The sequence below is a fragment of the Salmo salar genome, unplaced genomic scaffold, assembly GCF_905237065.1.
Source record: "Salmo salar unplaced genomic scaffold, Ssal_v3.1, whole genome shotgun sequence".
In the NCBI taxonomy this organism is placed as follows: domain Eukaryota; kingdom Metazoa; phylum Chordata; class Actinopteri; order Salmoniformes; family Salmonidae; genus Salmo; species Salmo salar.
Genome location: NW_025548136.1, coordinates 97,018 through 115,369, shown reverse-complemented (window position 1 = coordinate 115,369; position 18,352 = coordinate 97,018). Strand labels below are relative to the sequence as shown.

Here is an 18,352-nt window from a genome sequence, read left to right as displayed (position 1 = left end):
TGTTTTCATCGCTCCAGACAACGTGTTTTCATCGCTCCAGAGAACGTGTTTTCATCGCTCCAGACAATGTGTTTTCATCGCTCCAGAGAACGTGTTTTCATCGCTCCAGAGGATGTTTTCATCGCTCCAGACAACGTGTTTTCATCGCTCCGGAGAACATGTTTTCATCGCTCCAGAGAACGTGTTTTCTCCAGAGTCCAATGGAGGCGAGCTTTACATCTCTCCAGATGACCCTTAGCGTTGTGCATGGTGATCTTAGGCTTGTGTGTGGCTGCTTGGCTATAGAAATCCATTTCATGAAGCTCTCAACGAACAGTTCACGTGCTGACGTTGCTTCCAGAGGCCGTTTGGAAATTGGTAGTGAGACGATTTTTATGCTCTATGTTGCTCCTAGACGTCTCCTCTTCACAATAACAGCATTTACAGTTGACCTGGGCAGCTCTAGCAGGGCAGACATTTGACCATCTGACTTGGAAATGTGGCATCCTATCACTGTGCCACGTTGAAAGTCACTGAACTCTTCATTAAGGCCATTCTACTGCCAATGTTGTCTATGGAGATTGCATGGCTGTGTGCTTCCATTTTAAACACCTGTCAGAAACGGGTGGGCTGAAATAGAATCCACTAATTTGAAGGGGTGTCCACATACTTTTGTATATATAGTGTATGTATACATGGGTGTTGTTGCACCATACCAACGATAAGCCTGTCTTCCCCATCACATCATGAAAGGTCATGTTGATGTTCATTTAACCTCTGTCTCTCTCTTCCTCTGACTCCTCCATTTCTCCTTTGTTTCTCTCTATCTCTCTGTCTCTTTCTCTCTCTTTCTCCTCTGTCTCTCTCTTTCTCCTCAGATCTCCAGGCTCAAAGCGTCAGTCCACCAGGTAGGTAGAATATAACTCTACAGTGATTATAGCAGTTCAATATTAGTCAACTTTATTATCCCACATGGAGAAATGCATGTGTCCATACAAACCATTCTAAACCCCAATAACAATTACTGTTTTATGGAACTACTAATACTTGTCAACCACAAAGCACTACTGCTGTTAGAATAACAGAATCACTGTCATAATCTGTCTTCACCACTGTGTTTTCCTCTCTGCTGTTTACAGCTGAATACTCAGTCAGACTGGTGAATGGGACCACTTCCTGTTCTGGGACAGTGGAAGTATTTTATAAAGGAGAGTGGTTATGTCTATGTCCTGGGTGGTGGAGCATGAGAGAGACTAAGGTTGTGTGTAGAGAGCTGGACTGTGGGAATCCTGTAGCTGAATCTAGACCTCTGGTTAAAGAGGGAAGAGGAGGAGTCAGACTAGAGAGTAGTTGTAATGGACATGAGTCTACTTTAAGACAGTGTGTCACCAAAACCTACACATGTGAAGGTGGATATTATCATCACGTGATCTGTTCAGGTAAGAGACTGGTCATATTGAGAGATTTATTTATACATTATACAATATTACCATGTATCATGTTTTATGTGTTTTTATTTCATTTAAATAGAGGGAGAGATGTCAGATGTATTTAAACATTATATTTGTGTTTGTCATATTGGTTTATGGGAGATGTTCATGGGCAGATCATTGTAGTTCAGATGGTACTGAAGTGAAGCTGCCTGATGGATGTCCAGCTGTTTATTTTCTATAAAGTGAAGTGAACTTATTCCTGTCACCTGCCTGCATTATTCCCAACCCTATCCTGAGTGACTAAGAACCCATTTCTACCTCTTACAGTATCAAACATAGCAAACTACAATCTTTTATCCAACATATTTGTGTTTAGTCCTTGACGGTGTCATCAACAAAACTGATTGAATGTTCAACCAAGTCTTTTTCTCCAGAGTCTGTGCGGCTTGTGGATGGAGCTGGTCTCTGCTCTGGGAGGGTGGAGGTGAAGTCCAATCAGTCCTGGGCCTCAGTGTGTGAAGCTGACTTTGACCGGCAGGATGCAGAGGTAGTCTGTGGGGAGCTTGGCTGTGGGGCTCCTGCAGCTCTACAGGGGGGGCTCTATGGAGAAGGTGAGGGTCAGACCTGGGATAAAGAGTCCCAGTGTAAAGGCAAAGAGTCCCTTCTCCTGGACTGTGACACCTCAGACAGAGAAAACAACACCTGTCTACCTGGTAATGCTGTTGGACTCACCTGCTCAGGTAAGAATTTTTTTTATTTTATTTTTTTTTTTTTTTTTAATTCACCTTTATTTAACCAGGTAGGCTAGTTGAGAACAAGTTCTCATTTACAACTGCGACCTGGCCAAGATAAAGCAAAGCAGTGCAACATAAACAACAACACAGAGTTACACATGGAATAAACAAACATACAGTCAATTTTATTTGATTAATTTCACCTTTATTTAACCAGGTAGTCTAGTTGAGAACAAGTTCTCATTTGCAACTGCGACCTGGCCAAGATAAAGCGTAGCAATTTGACACATACAACAACACAGAGTTACACATGGAATAAACAAAACATACAGTCAATAATACAGTAGAACAATAGAGAAATAAAAGTCTATATACAGTGTGTGAAAATGAGGTAAGATAAGGGAGGTAGGCAATAAATAGGCCATAGTGGCGAAATAATTACAATTTAGTAATTAAACACTGGAGTGATAGATGTGCAGAAGATGAATGTGCAAGTAGAGATATTGGGGTGCAAAGGAGCAAAAAAATAAATAACAGTATGGGGATGAGGTAGTTGTATGGGCTATTTACAGATGGGCTATGTACAGGTGCATTGATCTGTGAGCTGTTCTGACAGCTGGTGCTTAAAGTTAGTGAAGGACATATGGGTCTCCAGCTTCAATGATTTTTGCAATTCGTTCCAGTCATTGGCAGCAGAGAACTGGAAGGAAAGGTGGCCAAACGAGGAATTGGCTTTGGGGTGACCAGTGAAATATACCTGCTGGAGCGCGTGCAACGGGTGGGTGCTGCTATGGTGACCAGTGAGCTGAGATAAGGCGGAGCTTTACCTAGAAAATACTTATAGATGACCTGGAGCCAGTGGGTTTGGCGACGAATGTGAAGCGAGGGTCAGCCAACTAGAGCGTACAGCTCACAGTGGTGGGTAGTATATGGGGCTTTGGTGACAAAACGGATGGCACTGTGATAGACAGCATCCAATTTGCTGAGTAGAGTGTTGAAGGCTATTTTGTAAATGACATCGCCGAAGTCAAGGATTGGCAGGATAGTCCATTTTATGAGGGTCTGTTTGGCAACATGAGTGAAGGATGCTTTGTTGCGAAATAGGAAGCCTATTCTAGATTTGATTTTGGATTGGAGATGTTTGATATGAGTCTGGAAGGAGAGTTTACAGTCTAACCAGACACCTAGGTATTTGTAGTTGGCCACATATTCTAAGTCAGAACCGTCCAGAGTAGTGATGCTGGACGGGCGGGCAGGTTCGGACAGCGATCGGTTGAAGAGCATGCATTTAGTTTTACTTGCGTTTCAGAGCATTTGGAGGCCACGAAAGGAGAGTTGTATGGCATTGAAGCTCGTCTGAAGGTTAGTTAATACATCTAGACGTTCCGCTAGCGGAACACCTGCTCCAATATCCAATGATGGGCGTGGCGCGAAATACAAACTCCTAATACAAAAACGTCAATTTTTCAAACATATGACTATTTCACAGCATTTTAAAGATAAGACTCTCCTTTATCTAACCACACTGTCCGATTTCAAAAAGGCTTTACAACGAAAGCAAAACATTAGATTATGTCAGCAGAGTACCAAGCCAGAAATAATCAGACACCCATTTTTCAAGCTAGCATATAATGTCACAAAAACCCAGAAGACAGCTAAATGCAACACTAACCTTTGATGATCTTCATCAGATGACAACCCTAGGACATTATGTTATACAATACATGCATGTTTTGTTCAATCAAGTTCATATTTATATCAAAAACCAGCTTTTTACATTAGCATGTGACGTTCAGAACTAGCATACCCCCGCAAACTTCCGGGGAATTCGCTAACATTTTACTAAATTACTCACGATAAACGTTCACAAAAAGCATAACAATTATTTTAAGAATTATAGATACAGACCTCCTCTATGCACTCGATATGTCCGATTTTAAAATAGCTTTTTGGTGAAAGCACATTTTGCAATATTCTAAGTACATAGCCCAGGCATCACGGGCTAGCTATTTAGACACCCGGCAAGTTTAGCACTCACCAATATCAGCTTTACTATTATAAAAGTTTCATTACCTTTTGTTGTCTTCGTCAGAATGCACTCCCAGGACTGCTACTTCAATAACAAATGTTGGTTTGGTCCAAAATAATCCATCGTTATACCCGAATAGCCGCGTTTTGTTCGTGCGTCCCAGACACTATCTGAAATGGTAAATCAGGGTCGCGCGCATGGCGCAATTCGTGACAAAAAAAAATCTAAATATTCCATTACCGTACTTCGAAGCATGTCAACCGCTGTTTAAAATCCATTTTTATGCCATTTTTCTCGTAAAAAAGCGATAATATTCCAACCGGGAATCTCCTTTTAGCTAAGCTGAGGAAAGTAAACAAAGCTTTCGGTCGACGCGGGCACGAGCCTGAGTCTCACAGTACTGTAACCAGCCACTACCCAAACGCGCTACTTTTTTTCAGCCAGAGCCTGCAAAGCCACGATTCAGCTTTTTGCCGCCTTCTGAGACCCTATGGCAGCCGTAGGAAGTGTCACGGGACAGCTAAGATCCTCACTCTTCAATAAACAGAGACAAGAAGAACGACACCTTGTCAGACAGGCCACTTCCTGCCTGAAACCTTGTCAGGTTTTTGCCTGCCAAATGAGTTCTGTTATACTCACAGACACCATTCAAACAGTTTTAGAAACTTTGGAGTGTTTTCTATCCATATGTAATAAGTATATGCATATTCTAGTTACTGGGTAGGAGTGGTAACCAGATTAAATCGGGTATGTTTTTTATCCAGCCGTGAAAATACTGCCCCCTAGCCATAACAGGCTAACACAGTGTCAAAAGAAGGGCCAGAAGTATACAGAATGGTCTCGTCTGCGTAGTTTGTCACTCAAATAACATTGTTTCTCACCTGGAGTGAAGAATATGAGAGACAATATAGGTGTGTTTTAGTGAGAAAATAGTAAGATTACTGTATCTCTCTTTTCTTTTCTCAGAGCCTGATGATGTGAGGCTGGTGGGAGGAGGCAGTCGCTGTGCTGGTGGAGTGGAGCAGTACGACCAGGGAGAGTGGAGGACTGTGGGAGATGATTACTGGGGGGATGTAGCTGTAGTAGTGTGTAGACAGCTTGCTTGTGGCTCCACTGTTTCAGTTCTACCTGGAAACACCACTAGAGGGTTTGGAGCTTCCTGTTCTGGGTCTGAGCCTTCACTGAGGGAGTGTTGGAGAGGATATGATCTCCTTCCTGGACTCACAGTGATCTGCTCAGGTAACAACAAGATATTATAATATTATTCAACTGATTTCCTTCATTCATACAACTTCCTCTGCACCTTCCATGATGACTGTTTAGCTTGTCAGTCTGCTTTAGTAAATAGATCACTCAGTGAAGTAGGAATCAAATACAACTTAAATATCCCAGTATGCTTTTGTATTTGAGAGTTATCTCAGTGAACGTCTCTACTCACTACCACTGTCACATGTCATGTTATTGTCATATCTAAATGAGGAAAGTAGTTGAGGAGCTACGTTTTCTTTTTCTCTCCTCTTGTTCCAGATGTCCTGCTTAAGCCTGATATCAACATATGTTGTCTCAGTGACTGTAGGCCCACTACTCATATTGCCCTGTGAGGGAGGGTGGCTAGCACTGTTACATGCTGATGTTATTGTCATATCTATAGGAAACTAGTTGAAGAGGTTTTTCTTGTTCTCTTTTATTGTTACAGATCTCCTGGTCCAGCCTGATATCTCCCTGACTGACTCAATGGGAGGGGTCTCCAGGGGCCACCAGGGGCCCGAGATGTTCAGGGGCTACAACTTCACCATCACCTGCTCCACTCAGCCACAGTACCCAGGAGGCTCCTTCCTCCTCACGTTCACCGTCTCCAACAGAACCCAGACCCAGCCAGCTGTCAATCACTCTGCTGCCTTCCTCTTCCCTGCTGCAGATGACTCCCACCAAGGGAACTACAGATGTGTTTATGACAATTATGTTTTCTCTCATAACTTCTCCTCTGAGAGTGAGCTCCTCTCCCTCACCATCACAGGTAACTGAACACAAACCAGACTTAAAACTTTGTCATTGACAGATTTCCCACAGATCTATCTGATGATGATCAGTCCCCTCATCAAATGTGTTTCTGTTTGCAGCCTCTCCTCTGACAGCCTTCATCATCAGACACGTTGTAGTGCTGCTGATCCTACTGACAGCCATCACCACCTCCTACCTGTACTACAAGGTAAAGACATTTACTCAGACGTTACAAGTCATTTGAAGTAAATGTTTGTCTTTGATCAGACTGATATTTCCATTCTTATTGGGGAAGATTAGTTTGTTAGACTTTCTTTGTTTAATGACTGACTGTATCTGTTGGTATGGTAGAGAATTGGTCTGTATCTGTTGGTATGGTCTGTATCTGTTGGTATGGTAGAGAATTGGTCTGTATCTGATGGTGTGGTAGAGAATTGGTCTGTATCTATTGGTATGGTCTGTATCTGTTGTTATGGTAGAGAATTGGTCTGTATCTGTTGGTATGGTAGAGAATTGGTCTGTATCTGTTGGTATGGTAGAGAATTGGTCTGTATCTATTGGTATGGTCTGTATCTGTTGTTATGGTAGAGAATTGGTCTGTATCTCTTGGTATGGTAGAGAATTGGTCTGTATCTGTTGTTATGGTAGAGAATTGGTCTGTATCTGTTGGTATGGTAGAGAATTGGTCTGTATCTGTTGGTATGGTAGAGAATTGGTCTGTATCTGTTGTTATGGTAGAGAATTGGTCTGTATCTGTTGGTATGGTAGATAATTGGTCTGTATCTATTGGTATGGTAGAGAATTGGTCTGTATCTGTTGGTGTGGTCTGTATCTGTTGTTATGGTAGATAATTGGTCTGTATCTGTTGTTATGGTAGAGAATTGGTCTGTATCTATTGGTATGGTAGAGAATTGGTCTGTATCTGTTGTTATGGTAGAGAATTGGTCTGTATCTGTTGGTATGGTAGATAATTGGTCTGTATCTATTGGTATGGTAGAGAATTGGTCTGTATCTGTTGGTGTGGTCTGTATCTGTTGTTATGGTAGATAATTGGTCTGTATCTGTTGTTATGGTAGAGAATTGGTCTGTATCTCTTGGTATGGTAGAGAATTGGTCTGTATCTGTTGTTATGGTAGAGAATTGGTCTGTATCTGTTGGTATGGTAGATAATTGGTCTGTATCTATTGGTATGGTAGAGAAATGGTCTGTATCTGATGGTATGGTAGAGAATTGGTCTGTATCTGTTGGTATGGTAGATAATTGGTCTGTATCTATTGGTATGGTAGAGAAATGGTCTGTATCTGATGGTATGGTAGAGAATTGGTCTGTATCTGTTGGTGTGGTCTGTATCTGTTGGTATGGTAGAGAATTGGTCTGTATCTGTTGGTATGGTAGATAATTGGTCTGTATCTGATGGTGTGGTAGAGAATTGGTCTGTATCTGTTGGTATGGTAGATAATTGGTCTGTATCTATTGGTATGGTCTGTATCTGTTGTTATGGTAGAGAATTGGTCTGTATCTATTGGTATGGTCTGTATCTGTTGTTATGGTAGAGAATTGGTCTGTATCTATTGGTATGGTCTGTATCTGTTGGTATGGTAGAGAATTGGTCTGTATCTGTTGGTATGGTAGAGAATTGGTCTGTATCTGTTGGTATGGTCTGTATCTGTTGGTGTGGTAGAGAATTGGTCTGTATCTGTTGGTGTGGTCTGTATCTGTTGTTATGGTAGATAATTGGTCTGTATCTGTTGGTGTGGTCTGTATCTGTTGGTATGGTAGATAATTGGTCTGTATCTGTTGGTGTGGTCTGTATCTGTTGTTATGGTAGATAATTGGTCTGTATCTGTTGTTATGGTAGAGAATTGGTCTGTATCTGTTGGTGTGGTAGAGAATTGGTCTGTATCTGTTGGTATGGTAGAGAATTGGTCTGTATCTGTTGGTATGGTAGAGAATTGGTCTGTATCTGATGGTGTGGTAGAGAATTGGTCTGTATCTGTTGGTATGGTCTGTATCTGTTGTTATGGTAGAGAATTGGTCTGTATCTATTGGTATGGTCTGTATCTGTTGTTATGGTAGAGAATTGGTCTGTATCTATTGGTATGGTCTGTATCTGTTGTTATGGTAGAGAATTGGTCTGTATCTGATGGTGTGGTAGAGAATTGGTCTGTATCTATTGGTATGGTAGAGAATTGGTCTGTATCTGTTGGTATGGTAGAGAATTGGTCTGTATCTGTTGGTGTGGTCTGTATCTGTTGTTATGGTAGATAATTGGTCTGTATCTGATGGTATGGTGGACAATTGGTCTGTATCTGTTCGTATGGTAGAGAATTGGTCTGTATCATTCACTTTATTTTATGTGATCATCAAGTTTTGTATCTTTTAGAGAGAGAGAGAGAGAGAGAGATATCACCAGTAAATGTCTGACTGTTGGTGCTGTGTCTCCCTAGCCCACCAGGAGGCAGAAGACAGTGAACAGGGTGAGCAGCATGGATCTTTATGTCAATGCCATGGAGATGGTCTCTCTGAGCTCCAGAGCTGAAGCTGGACCGGGAGAGGAGAGAGCAGCCCAGGGGACGGAGTAGGAGTAGAATGAAGCTGACCCTACATGCTGATCTTAGGTCAGTTTTGTGTTTTAAATGGATGGTCAGCAGTGGACTGGTGTTTAAAATGTGGTGACAAACCTGAAGTGGTTGTAATTTTAATAACAAGTTCAGAATTAGTTTATCTTTCTAGAACCTTGGAAGAAATTTAAAAGGAGTGACTGCAACATGGTAACGTGGGGTTTTTGATTATTTTAAGAGGGTTGCTCAAATACGTTTGTTTTGTGTTCCAGAATTTATTACTTATTTAGTAATTAGATTCTTTATCTTATTTAGTCTCTTAGATTCTTTATCTTATTTAGTGTCTCTTTGATTCTTTATCTTATTTAGTGTCTCTTAGATTCTTTATCTTATTTAGTGTCTCTTAGATTCTTTATCTTATTTAGTGTCTCTTAGATTCTTCATCTTATTTAGTGTCTCTTAGATTCTTTATCTTATTTAGTGTCTCTTAGATTCTTTATCTTATTTAGTGTCTCTTAGATTCTTTATCTTATTTAGTGTCTTAGATTCTTTATCTTATTTAGTGTCTCTTAGATTCTTTATCTTATTTAGTGTCTCTTAGATTCTTTATCTTATTTAGTGTCTCTTAGATTCTTTATCTTATTTAGTGTCTCTTAGATTCTTTATCTTATTTAGTGTCTCTTAGATTCTTTATCTTATTTAGTGTCTCTTAGATTCTTTATCTTATTTAGTGTCTCTTAGATTCTTTATCTTATTTAGTGTCTCTTAGATTCTTTATCTTATTTAGTGTCTTAGATTCTTTATCTTATTTAGTGTCAGATTCTTTATCTTATTTAGTGTCTCTTAGATTCTTTATCTTATTTAGTGTCTCTTAGATTCTTTATCTTATTTAGTGTCTCTTAGATTCTTTATCTTATTTAGTGTCTCTTAGATTCTTTATCTTATTTAGTGTCTCTTGGATTCTTTATCTTATTTAGTGTCTCTTAGATTCTTTATCTTATTCAGTGTCTCTTAGATTCTTTATCTTATTTAGTGTCTCTTAGATTCTTTATCTTATTTAGTGTCTCTTAGATTCTTTATCTTATTTAGTGTCTCTTAGATTCTTTATCTTATTCAGTGTCTCTTAGATTCTTTATCTTATTTAGTGTCTCTTAGATTCTTTATCTTATTTAGTGTCTCTTAGATTCTTTATCTTATTTAGTGTCTCTTAGATTCTTTATCTTATTTAGTGTCTCTTAGATTCTTTATCTTATTTAGTGTCTCTTAGATTCTTTATCTTATTTAGTGTCTCTTAGATTCTTTATCTTGAAGTGTTTCCATTATTAGTCCATGTATTATTATAATCATCTGGTCATTCTTTGTATTTTGAAACATTTTTTAATAAAGGGGTTTGTTGTTGTTTACCTCTCATGATGTTATTGATTATGAATGTTATGATATTGATTATGATATCGATTATTCTTATGATGTTGTTATTAGTATAGAGTTAATTATATTATTGATTATACATGTTATGATATTGATTATTGATTTTGAAAGTAATGATATTGATTATGATGTAGATTATTGTTATGTTGTTAGTAGTATATAGATAATGATGTTATTGATTATAAATGTTATGATATTGATTATTGATTATGAAGTAGATTATTGTTATGTTGTTGCTCTCTAAACTGCCATGTAATCAACTGAATGCTTTTAATAAACTCACAGGCTGTCAGTCTTGTGTGATTTCCCCTCCAGTTTTTTATTTCCCAGTGGTCAAGGAGTTATTGATCATTAATGATTCCATCAGTGACACCAGACATCAGCTCAGCCCAGAGGTCCAGCTCAGCACCTTGACCCTCCCCAGACAGACAGACAGACGACAAAAGACAACACACAGACAGACAGACAGACAGACAGACAGACAGACAGACAGACAGACAGACAGACAGACAGACAGACAGACAGACAGACAGACAGACAGACAGACAGACAGACAGACAGACAGAACTACTAGTCACCCCTCCACTCTCTCCCTGAGTCCAGGCCCCAGACAGACAGAACAGCAACACCATCAGAACTATAGCAGTCTTCATTCTGAAATGACTCTGGTCTTCTTCAGAAGTAGTGCAGTAGTCTACAGGGTTCAGAACTCACCTTTTTAAACACTTCTTATCACTCACATCATGAGGTTTCACATGTGTTTGGTTACATATTGACCAATGTTCTTCTTAGTGATAAAACAGAAAACATTAAGAGTGTTTACTTATCAGACCCACATATATAATAAATATACTATAATATACTATATTCATATGGTTTTAGTACTCACACATAATCATATCACGTATGCAGGTCATGTGTTGTTTTCAGCCAGCAGTAAAAACACACTGACAGGACAGTTCCTCTTATGACCACTAGGTGGTAATCTGGTGTCACAGACTCAGGACTGTAGACTAGAAAGAAGCATTGTCCTAATTATCTCTCCTTTATGCTAAAGTGTGCACTTGTTCCCTTCACTGAAATGACTGGTATACTAAATATAGTGGAAACGCCCACTTGATAACAGAAGGTTGAGTCCTCTGAGTGGAACGGTGGGAGACAAACAGTATCCTCTCCCCTTCTCCCATCCTCCTCTTCTCTCTCTCCTTTTCTCTCCCCTCTCCCCCTCTCCTCTCCTCTCCTCTCCTCTCCTCTCCTCTCCTCTCCTCTCCTCTCCTCTTCATTTTTGTATCACTGACTGCTCACCAGTGATGTCATCGTAACCAGTAACCTTTTCCTCTCTTGTCCCAGCCTGACCCTGACATATAGCATCAGGCCTGTTGAGTTGACTTGGGTAACAGACCTCTAGCTTCTACACCACATCCCCCCTTCTCCTGCTCTAACATGAGACCTCATCAGTACTCATTTTGGGTGCTGGTACTGTTTATATTTAGGTGCTGTAACATTAAGCAATATTCTATAAGAGGTGAACTCAAGCAGTAGAAAGTTAGAGGTGACATTATAACACACACTATGTGAAACCTTGCTGCTCTGTCAGCAGTTTCCTGTGGAGTTTTTCTAATGTCAGTGTTTCCTGTAGCTAGGTGGGTTTAACCACTGATCTTGTCTGCTTAAAAGTGTGTCACATTATAGAAGTCATATAGCCTAGCAGTATTTCTCAGGAGGGGGAGGGAGAGAGAGAGAGGACTTAGTGACAGACTTAGTTGGGAGAAGGACACAAGGGAGGAAGAAGAGAGATGAGAGAGAGAAAATTTATAAAAATCCAAATAACTTCACAGATCTTCATTGTAAAGGGTTTAAACACTGTTTCCCATGCTTGTTCAATGAACCATAAACAATCAATGAACATGCACCTGTGGAACGGTCATTAAGACACTAACAGCTTACAGACGCTAGCCAATTAAGGTCAGAATTCTGTATCTTCATATCACAATAACAGCTTTCTACTGCAACTGGAGGTGTTCTGAATATCACTACACAGGACAACAACTCCCATTGTTAGAGACATAGACATGAGCATCTTGTCACTATATACAGATCTCTGGAGGTGTTCTGAATATCACTACACAGGACAACAACTCCCATTGTTAGAGACATAGACATGAGCATCTTGTCACTATATACAGATCTCTGGAGGGTGGATACACTTTTACACCTGCTGCTTTAGGAAAGATACACACAGGCTATAAATCAGACATTATCTCACTTTGAACTATAACTCAGACCTGATCATTATGTCCATAAAAAATAGAAAATGCATAACAATAAGATGTTGGATACATTTTCAAATGGTAAAAAAAATGACATTGTAAAAGAAGCGACAAAAAAGTTCAGATAAAAGTAGAAACTTTGTGTTAAAAAATGTCTATGCACAAAAAAAGAAAGGCAAAATAACAAATGGCAACAGTTTGATGCTGATCTAATTGGACACGTAGAAGAGAAGTTCATTACAGACAAGGAGAATGACTGGTCTCTGATAGAGAAGTTCAATTCATTACAGACAAGGAGAATGACTGGTCTCTGATAGAGGAGTTCAATTCACTACAGACATGGAGAATGACTGGTCTCTGATAGAGAAGTTCAATTCACTACAGACATGGAGAATGACTGGTCTCTGATAGAGGAGTTCAATTCACTACAGACATGGAGAATGACTGGTCTCTGATAGAGAAGTTCAATTCACTACAGACATGGAGAATGACTGGTCTCTGATAGAGAAGTTCAATTCACTACAGACATGGAGAATGACTGGTCTCTGATAGAGAAGTTCAATTCACTACAGACATGGAGAATGACTGGTCTCTGATAGAGAAGTTCAATTCACTACAGACATGGAGAATGACTGGTCTCTGATAGAGAAGTTCAATTCACTACAGACAAGGAGAATGACTGGTCTCTGATAGAGAAGTTCAATTCACTACAGACAAGGAGAATGACTGGTCTCTGCTTCTTTTCTGGACTTCCCTCCTCTCCTTATGAACTCCTGGTTTTAATTCAACAACACAACACACAACATGTTAAAACCTCACTAGGGTAGGGGGCAGTATTTTGACGTCCAGATGAAAAGCGTGCCCAAAGTAAACTGCCTGCTACTCAGGCCCAGAAGCTAGGATATGCATATGTTAAAATAATGTCTGTGAGTATAACAGAACTGATATGGCAGGTGAAAACTTGAGAAAAATCCATCCAGGAAGTGGGATGGATGGATTTTTTTCATGTTTGTAGTTTTCTATTCAATGTCATTACAGTATCCATTGACTTAGGACTCAAATTGCACTTCCTATGGCTTCCACTAGATGTCAACAGTCTTTAGAAATTGTTTCAGGCTTGTACTCTGAAAAATGAGGGAGTAAGACCACTTGGAATGAGTGGACACTGCAGTGTCCCAGAGGTTTTTTATGCGCGAGACCGAGGGCACTCCTTTCTTGTTTTCCTTTTATATTGACGAAGCTGTTGTCCGGTTGAAATGTTATTGATAATTATGACTAAAAACAACCTGAGGATTGATTATAAACATCGTTTCACATGTTTCTACGAACTTTACTGCTACTTTTCGGATTTTTCGTCTGTCTGTTGTGACTGCCATTGAGCCTGTTGATTACTGAACAAAACGTGCGAACAAAGCAGAGGTTTTTGGATATAAAGATATAAAGAGGGACTTTATCGAACAAAACAAAGATTTATTGAGTATTTATTGAGACTTATGAGTGCAACCATATGAAGATCATCAAAGGTAAGTGATTCATTTTATCACTATTTTTGACTTGTGTAACTCCTCTACTAGGCTGTTAACTGTTTGTAATGATTTGTATGCAGGGTGCTGTTCTCAGATAATCACATGGTTTGCTTTCACCGTAAAGCCTTTTTGAAATCTGACACCGTGGTTGGATTAACAAGAAGTTAATCTTTAAACAGATGTATAACACTTGTATGATTTATGAATTTTTATAATGAGTATTTCTGTTTTTGAATTTGGTGCTCTGCAATTTCACTGGAGGTTGGCCAGGTGGGACGGTAGCGTCCCGCACCCCCTAGAAAGGTTAAACTGTTGCCACATCACTTCACTGGATGAAAAGTTAAGTTAACACAAACTGATATGAGTTTCCCCATGTCCTGATCCACCATGTGTTTTCCCAACCCAGAAGGCAGCAGGAATGAGGAGCAGAAACAGACCTCTCCCAGGCCCCCTTAACCCCTCAGACCTGAAACCCAGGCCCCCCATAACCCCTCCCCTACAGAGCAGCAGCACTAGCTGAGTAAACCACAACAACACACATATACATGACATACATGACATACAATCATATGGACACACTCCCATATACCCACATCATTTATATGTAAACATATAATTTTATTTATTTTTCATATAACCATTATTTAACTAGGCAAGTAAATTAGGAACAATATACATACATTGACCACTACTAATGTTGTTAAGTCTGATATTATGATGTTGGCATTACAGTACTCATATAAGAGCTAGTCACTGATTGGCTGAGAGGACACACTCTGTACACAGGAAAACCACACTTCCTGTTGTTGTTGCCAAGGTGCTGTCATTCAGCCTGAGGAAGAGAGTCCAAATGTTATTATTGATGGTATAGGTCTCACACTCTGCTGGTATTGATGGATGGTATAGGTCTCACTCTGCTGGTATTGATGGATGGTATAGGTCTCACACTCTGCTGGTATTGATGGTTGGTATAGGTCTCACTCTGCTGGTATTGATGGATGGTATAGGTCTCACTCTGCTGGTATTGATGGATGGTATAGGTCTCACTCTGCTGGTATTGATGGATGGTATAGGTCTCACACTCTGCTGGTATAGGTCTCACTCTGCTGGTATTGATGGTTGGTATAGGTCTCACTCTGCTGGTATAGGTCTCACTCTGCTGGTATTGATGGATGGTATAGGTCTCACACTCTGCTGGTATAGGTCTCACTCTGCTGGTATTGATGGATGGTATAGGTCTCACTCTGCTGGTATAGGTCTCACTCTGCTGGTATTGATGGTTGGTATAGGTCACACTCTGCTGGTATTGATGGATGGTACAGGTCTCACTCTGCTGGTATTGATGGATGGTATAGGTCTCACACTCTGCTGGTATTGATGGATGGTATTGGTCTCACTCTGCTGGTATTGATGGATGGTATAAGTCTCACTCTGCTGGTATTGATGGATGGTATAGGTCTCACACTCTGCTGGTATTGATGGATGGTATAGGTCTCACTCTGCTGGTATTGATGGTTGGTATAGGTCTCACTCTGCTGGTATTGATGGATGGTATAGGTCTCACACTCTGCTGGTATTGATGGGTGGTATAGGTCTCACTCTGCTGGTATTGATGGATGGTATAGGTCTCACTCTGCTGGTATTGATGGATGGTATAGGTCTCACTCTGCTGGTATTGATGGATGGTATAGGTCTCTTCTTCTTCTTCTTTGGTCTCCTCTGTCCCTGACGAGGCGTTAAACAGGTCTCCTTCCTCCTGAGAGAGAGAGAGAGAGAGAGAGAGAGAGAGAGAGAGAGAGAGAGAGAGAGAGAGAGAGACACAGAGATTTTACAATTAATCTGATTAATATTACTGAAATAGTACATTGTGATTATTTCTTGAAATTCATCATATCATTATGTTTTACTGGTTATTCCTTTCGTTTTTAAATAAAAATGCACTACAAATCAAGATGGCCACCAGTCAAAGAACTACAAATCTCAATCTGACTATGCCTTCTCCCTTCTCTCACTTCCCCTGGTCGTGGTCTTGTTCAGAGGAACCCGCGTCTCAGTTGCAGCTGTAGAGGAAGAGTTATCACCATTAAAACACCAAATAAAGAACACATCTGATATTGATTTGTCAATTTAACATGGTCTACATTAGTTTACCAGAGTATTAGAAAGAAGGTTTTACTGGTTGATTGATTGATTGAGTTGATAGTAAAACAATTTAAGTGAGAGTGAGTGTATACGGACTTTCTAAGTAAAATAATACATGTTTAGAATATTTCTAATGTAGTCAATAACTGTAGATTAGGCTATAGGATGTTCCTTACTTTAATAGTTAGTTATTCAATTAAAATCCATCACATCAACAAACTGAATGAGTGAGTTCATGTTATAAAGAGTGAAACAGCACATACTGCTGTTAATAATGAAGTTAGTTTACCTGTTGTTCTGCAGAAGGAGTAGACACAGGTGGAGGAGAGGAGAGAGGAGAGCAGACACAGGACACAGACTGAACAGCAACATCCAACACAGCCCACAGTCTACAGGAGGAGGGGAGGACTCAGGAGGACTGGTGTCTGGACAAAACATTAAACACAAACAGAAGTACACTCTTAGATGATCTACTGCTGATTGAATGTTTACAGATGAACTGGAGGCTGTGTTTTATGACCTTAGATGATCTACTGCTGATTGAATGTTTACAGATGAACTGGAGGCTGTGTTTTATGACCTTAGATGATCTACTGCTGACTGAATGTTTACAGATGAACTGGAGGCTGTGTTTTATGACCTTAGATGATCTACTGCTGATTGAATGTTTACAGATGAACTGGAGGCTGTGTTTTATGACCTTAGATCAGCCTCTGGTGATTGATTCAAAATAAGATACAGTTTCTTTGGTGTTTCTTACAATCTTTTTAACTGTTAACAATACTGTTTCTAGTAATCAATCTTGCTTCAGACCTAATCACAGTACTATTACGGCCACTGTACGTGTTGTAAATAATATTACTAATGCCCTGGTTAATAGAAAGTACTGTGCCGCCTTGTTCATAGATTTATCTAAAGCTTTTGACACTGTAGACCATGCAATACTTTTGGGGATGCTGTCATCAATAGGACTGGGATCGGATGCCTGTCGTTGGTTTCATGACTATCTAAAGGATAGAAGTCAGGCTGTTAGAGTTGACTGCATCCAGTCGGAGCCATTGGAGTTGGTTAAAGGGGTCCCACAAGGTTCTATACTTGGTCCATTTACTGTTCACTCTCTACATAAACAATATCGGTGATGAGATAAGAAGGGTTAAATTCATTTATATGCTGATGACACTGTCATGTGCTCTATCGCTTCAACGGCTGACCAAGCATTATCACTATTGGAGACAGATTTTAAGATACTACAAGGGTCTTTTATACAGCTGGAACTTGTTTTAAATGCAAAGGAAACACATTTTATGATTTTTAATAGGTTCAAAAGTTGATTTAAAGTACACTTGTACTTTCAAGCTTAGATGGTTCTCAAATTAATCAGGTCTCTGCATATAAATAGTGAGGGATATGGTTGGATGATAAACTGTCTTTTAAAATGCATATTGACGAACATGGTAAATGGCTAAAAGTCAAGCTAGGATTCCTCTATAGAAACAGGTGTGCTACTTTTATGTCTGTTACAGATTATGGGGATATTATCTACATGCTACGGCATCAACACTTAAATCGCTGGATGCTACTTATCATTGCACACTTAGGTTTATTACAGGTGCTAGCTACAGAACTCACCACTGTGTTTGATATCAACATGTGGGTTGGACTTCGCTGTCCGTGAGACCAGAACAACATGCTCTCGTGTTTGTCTATAAAGCACCTCTGAATGAACTACCTTCTTATTTATCATCACTCATCAATATTATAATTATAATTCCTAAAACCAGGTCTCAAGCATGGATTACACTTGAGGCCCATGTGATTTCCACAGAGTTGGGTATGGCTGCCTTTTCCTGTTACGCTCCTTGCCTATGGAATAGCCTGCAGACTAAACTTAAACTTGAGACTCTTGTCCCGCTTGCCCATTTTAAATATTTATTGGAGGATTTTTATTTTTGTATTGCTTGTAACTGTTTCGGGTAATGCAAGCTCTTGTGCTGTTAGGGGAATAACCTATGTGTAAAGGTAACAATATGTTGCTGTACCATCTGTGATGGTTTTGTTTGTCTTGTGTAGTTTCTTAATCATTGTCCCTAAACTGTATGTGTAAACATGTATACGCAGAGCCCAGCTGTAAAATAGTCTCAGTCTGTGTTCCTTGTTGAAATAAAGGTAGAATAACTCAACCTCCTCTAATTCATGGAAACCAGACACACCAATACTAATACAATATTAATAATACTAAAGATACAGCC

The 18,352-nt window shown here is 39.7% G+C and overlaps 1 protein-coding gene and 1 long non-coding RNA gene across 2 annotated transcripts; one reads left to right on the top strand and one right to left on the bottom strand.

The window, feature by feature from the left end:
- Positions 1-790: 790 nt before the first annotated feature.
- On the top strand, positions 791-8,972 carry LOC123732695 (deleted in malignant brain tumors 1 protein-like). Its single transcript, XM_045711950.1, has 7 exons — positions 791-887; positions 1,119-1,418; positions 1,847-2,152; positions 5,142-5,414; positions 5,872-6,192; positions 6,296-6,384; positions 8,624-8,972. Exons 2-7 carry the CDS (start codon positions 1,223-1,225, stop codon positions 8,756-8,758), a joined length of 1,320 nt encoding a protein of 439 aa, XP_045567906.1. The 5' UTR covers positions 791-887; positions 1,119-1,222; the 3' UTR covers positions 8,759-8,972.
- A 6,631-nt stretch (positions 8,973-15,603) lies between these two features.
- Positions 15,604-16,857, bottom strand: LOC123732694 (uncharacterized). The gene is made up of 3 exons (XR_006763352.1): positions 16,393-16,857; positions 15,974-16,021; positions 15,604-15,717 (listed from the first exon to the last, which is right to left on the bottom strand). It is a non-coding gene; the product is annotated as an uncharacterized lncRNA (long non-coding RNA).
- Between the last annotated feature and the right edge of the window lie 1,495 nt (positions 16,858-18,352).

What these genes read in the sequence shown, in the direction of transcription:
- LOC123732695 (XM_045711950.1), top strand. Translation starts at nt 1,223, where the DNA reads ATGAGAGAGACTAAGGTTGTGTGTAGAGAGCTGGACTGTGGGAATCCT. An exon ending in ACTCACAGTGATCTGCTCAG is followed by an intron (nt 5,415 to 5,871) that starts GTAACAACAAGA and finishes TTATTGTTACAG; the next exon opens with ATCTCCTGGTCCAGCCTGAT. An exon ending in CCTCTCCCTCACCATCACAG is followed by an intron (nt 6,193 to 6,295) that starts GTAACTGAACAC and finishes TTCTGTTTGCAG; the next exon opens with CCTCTCCTCTGACAGCCTTC.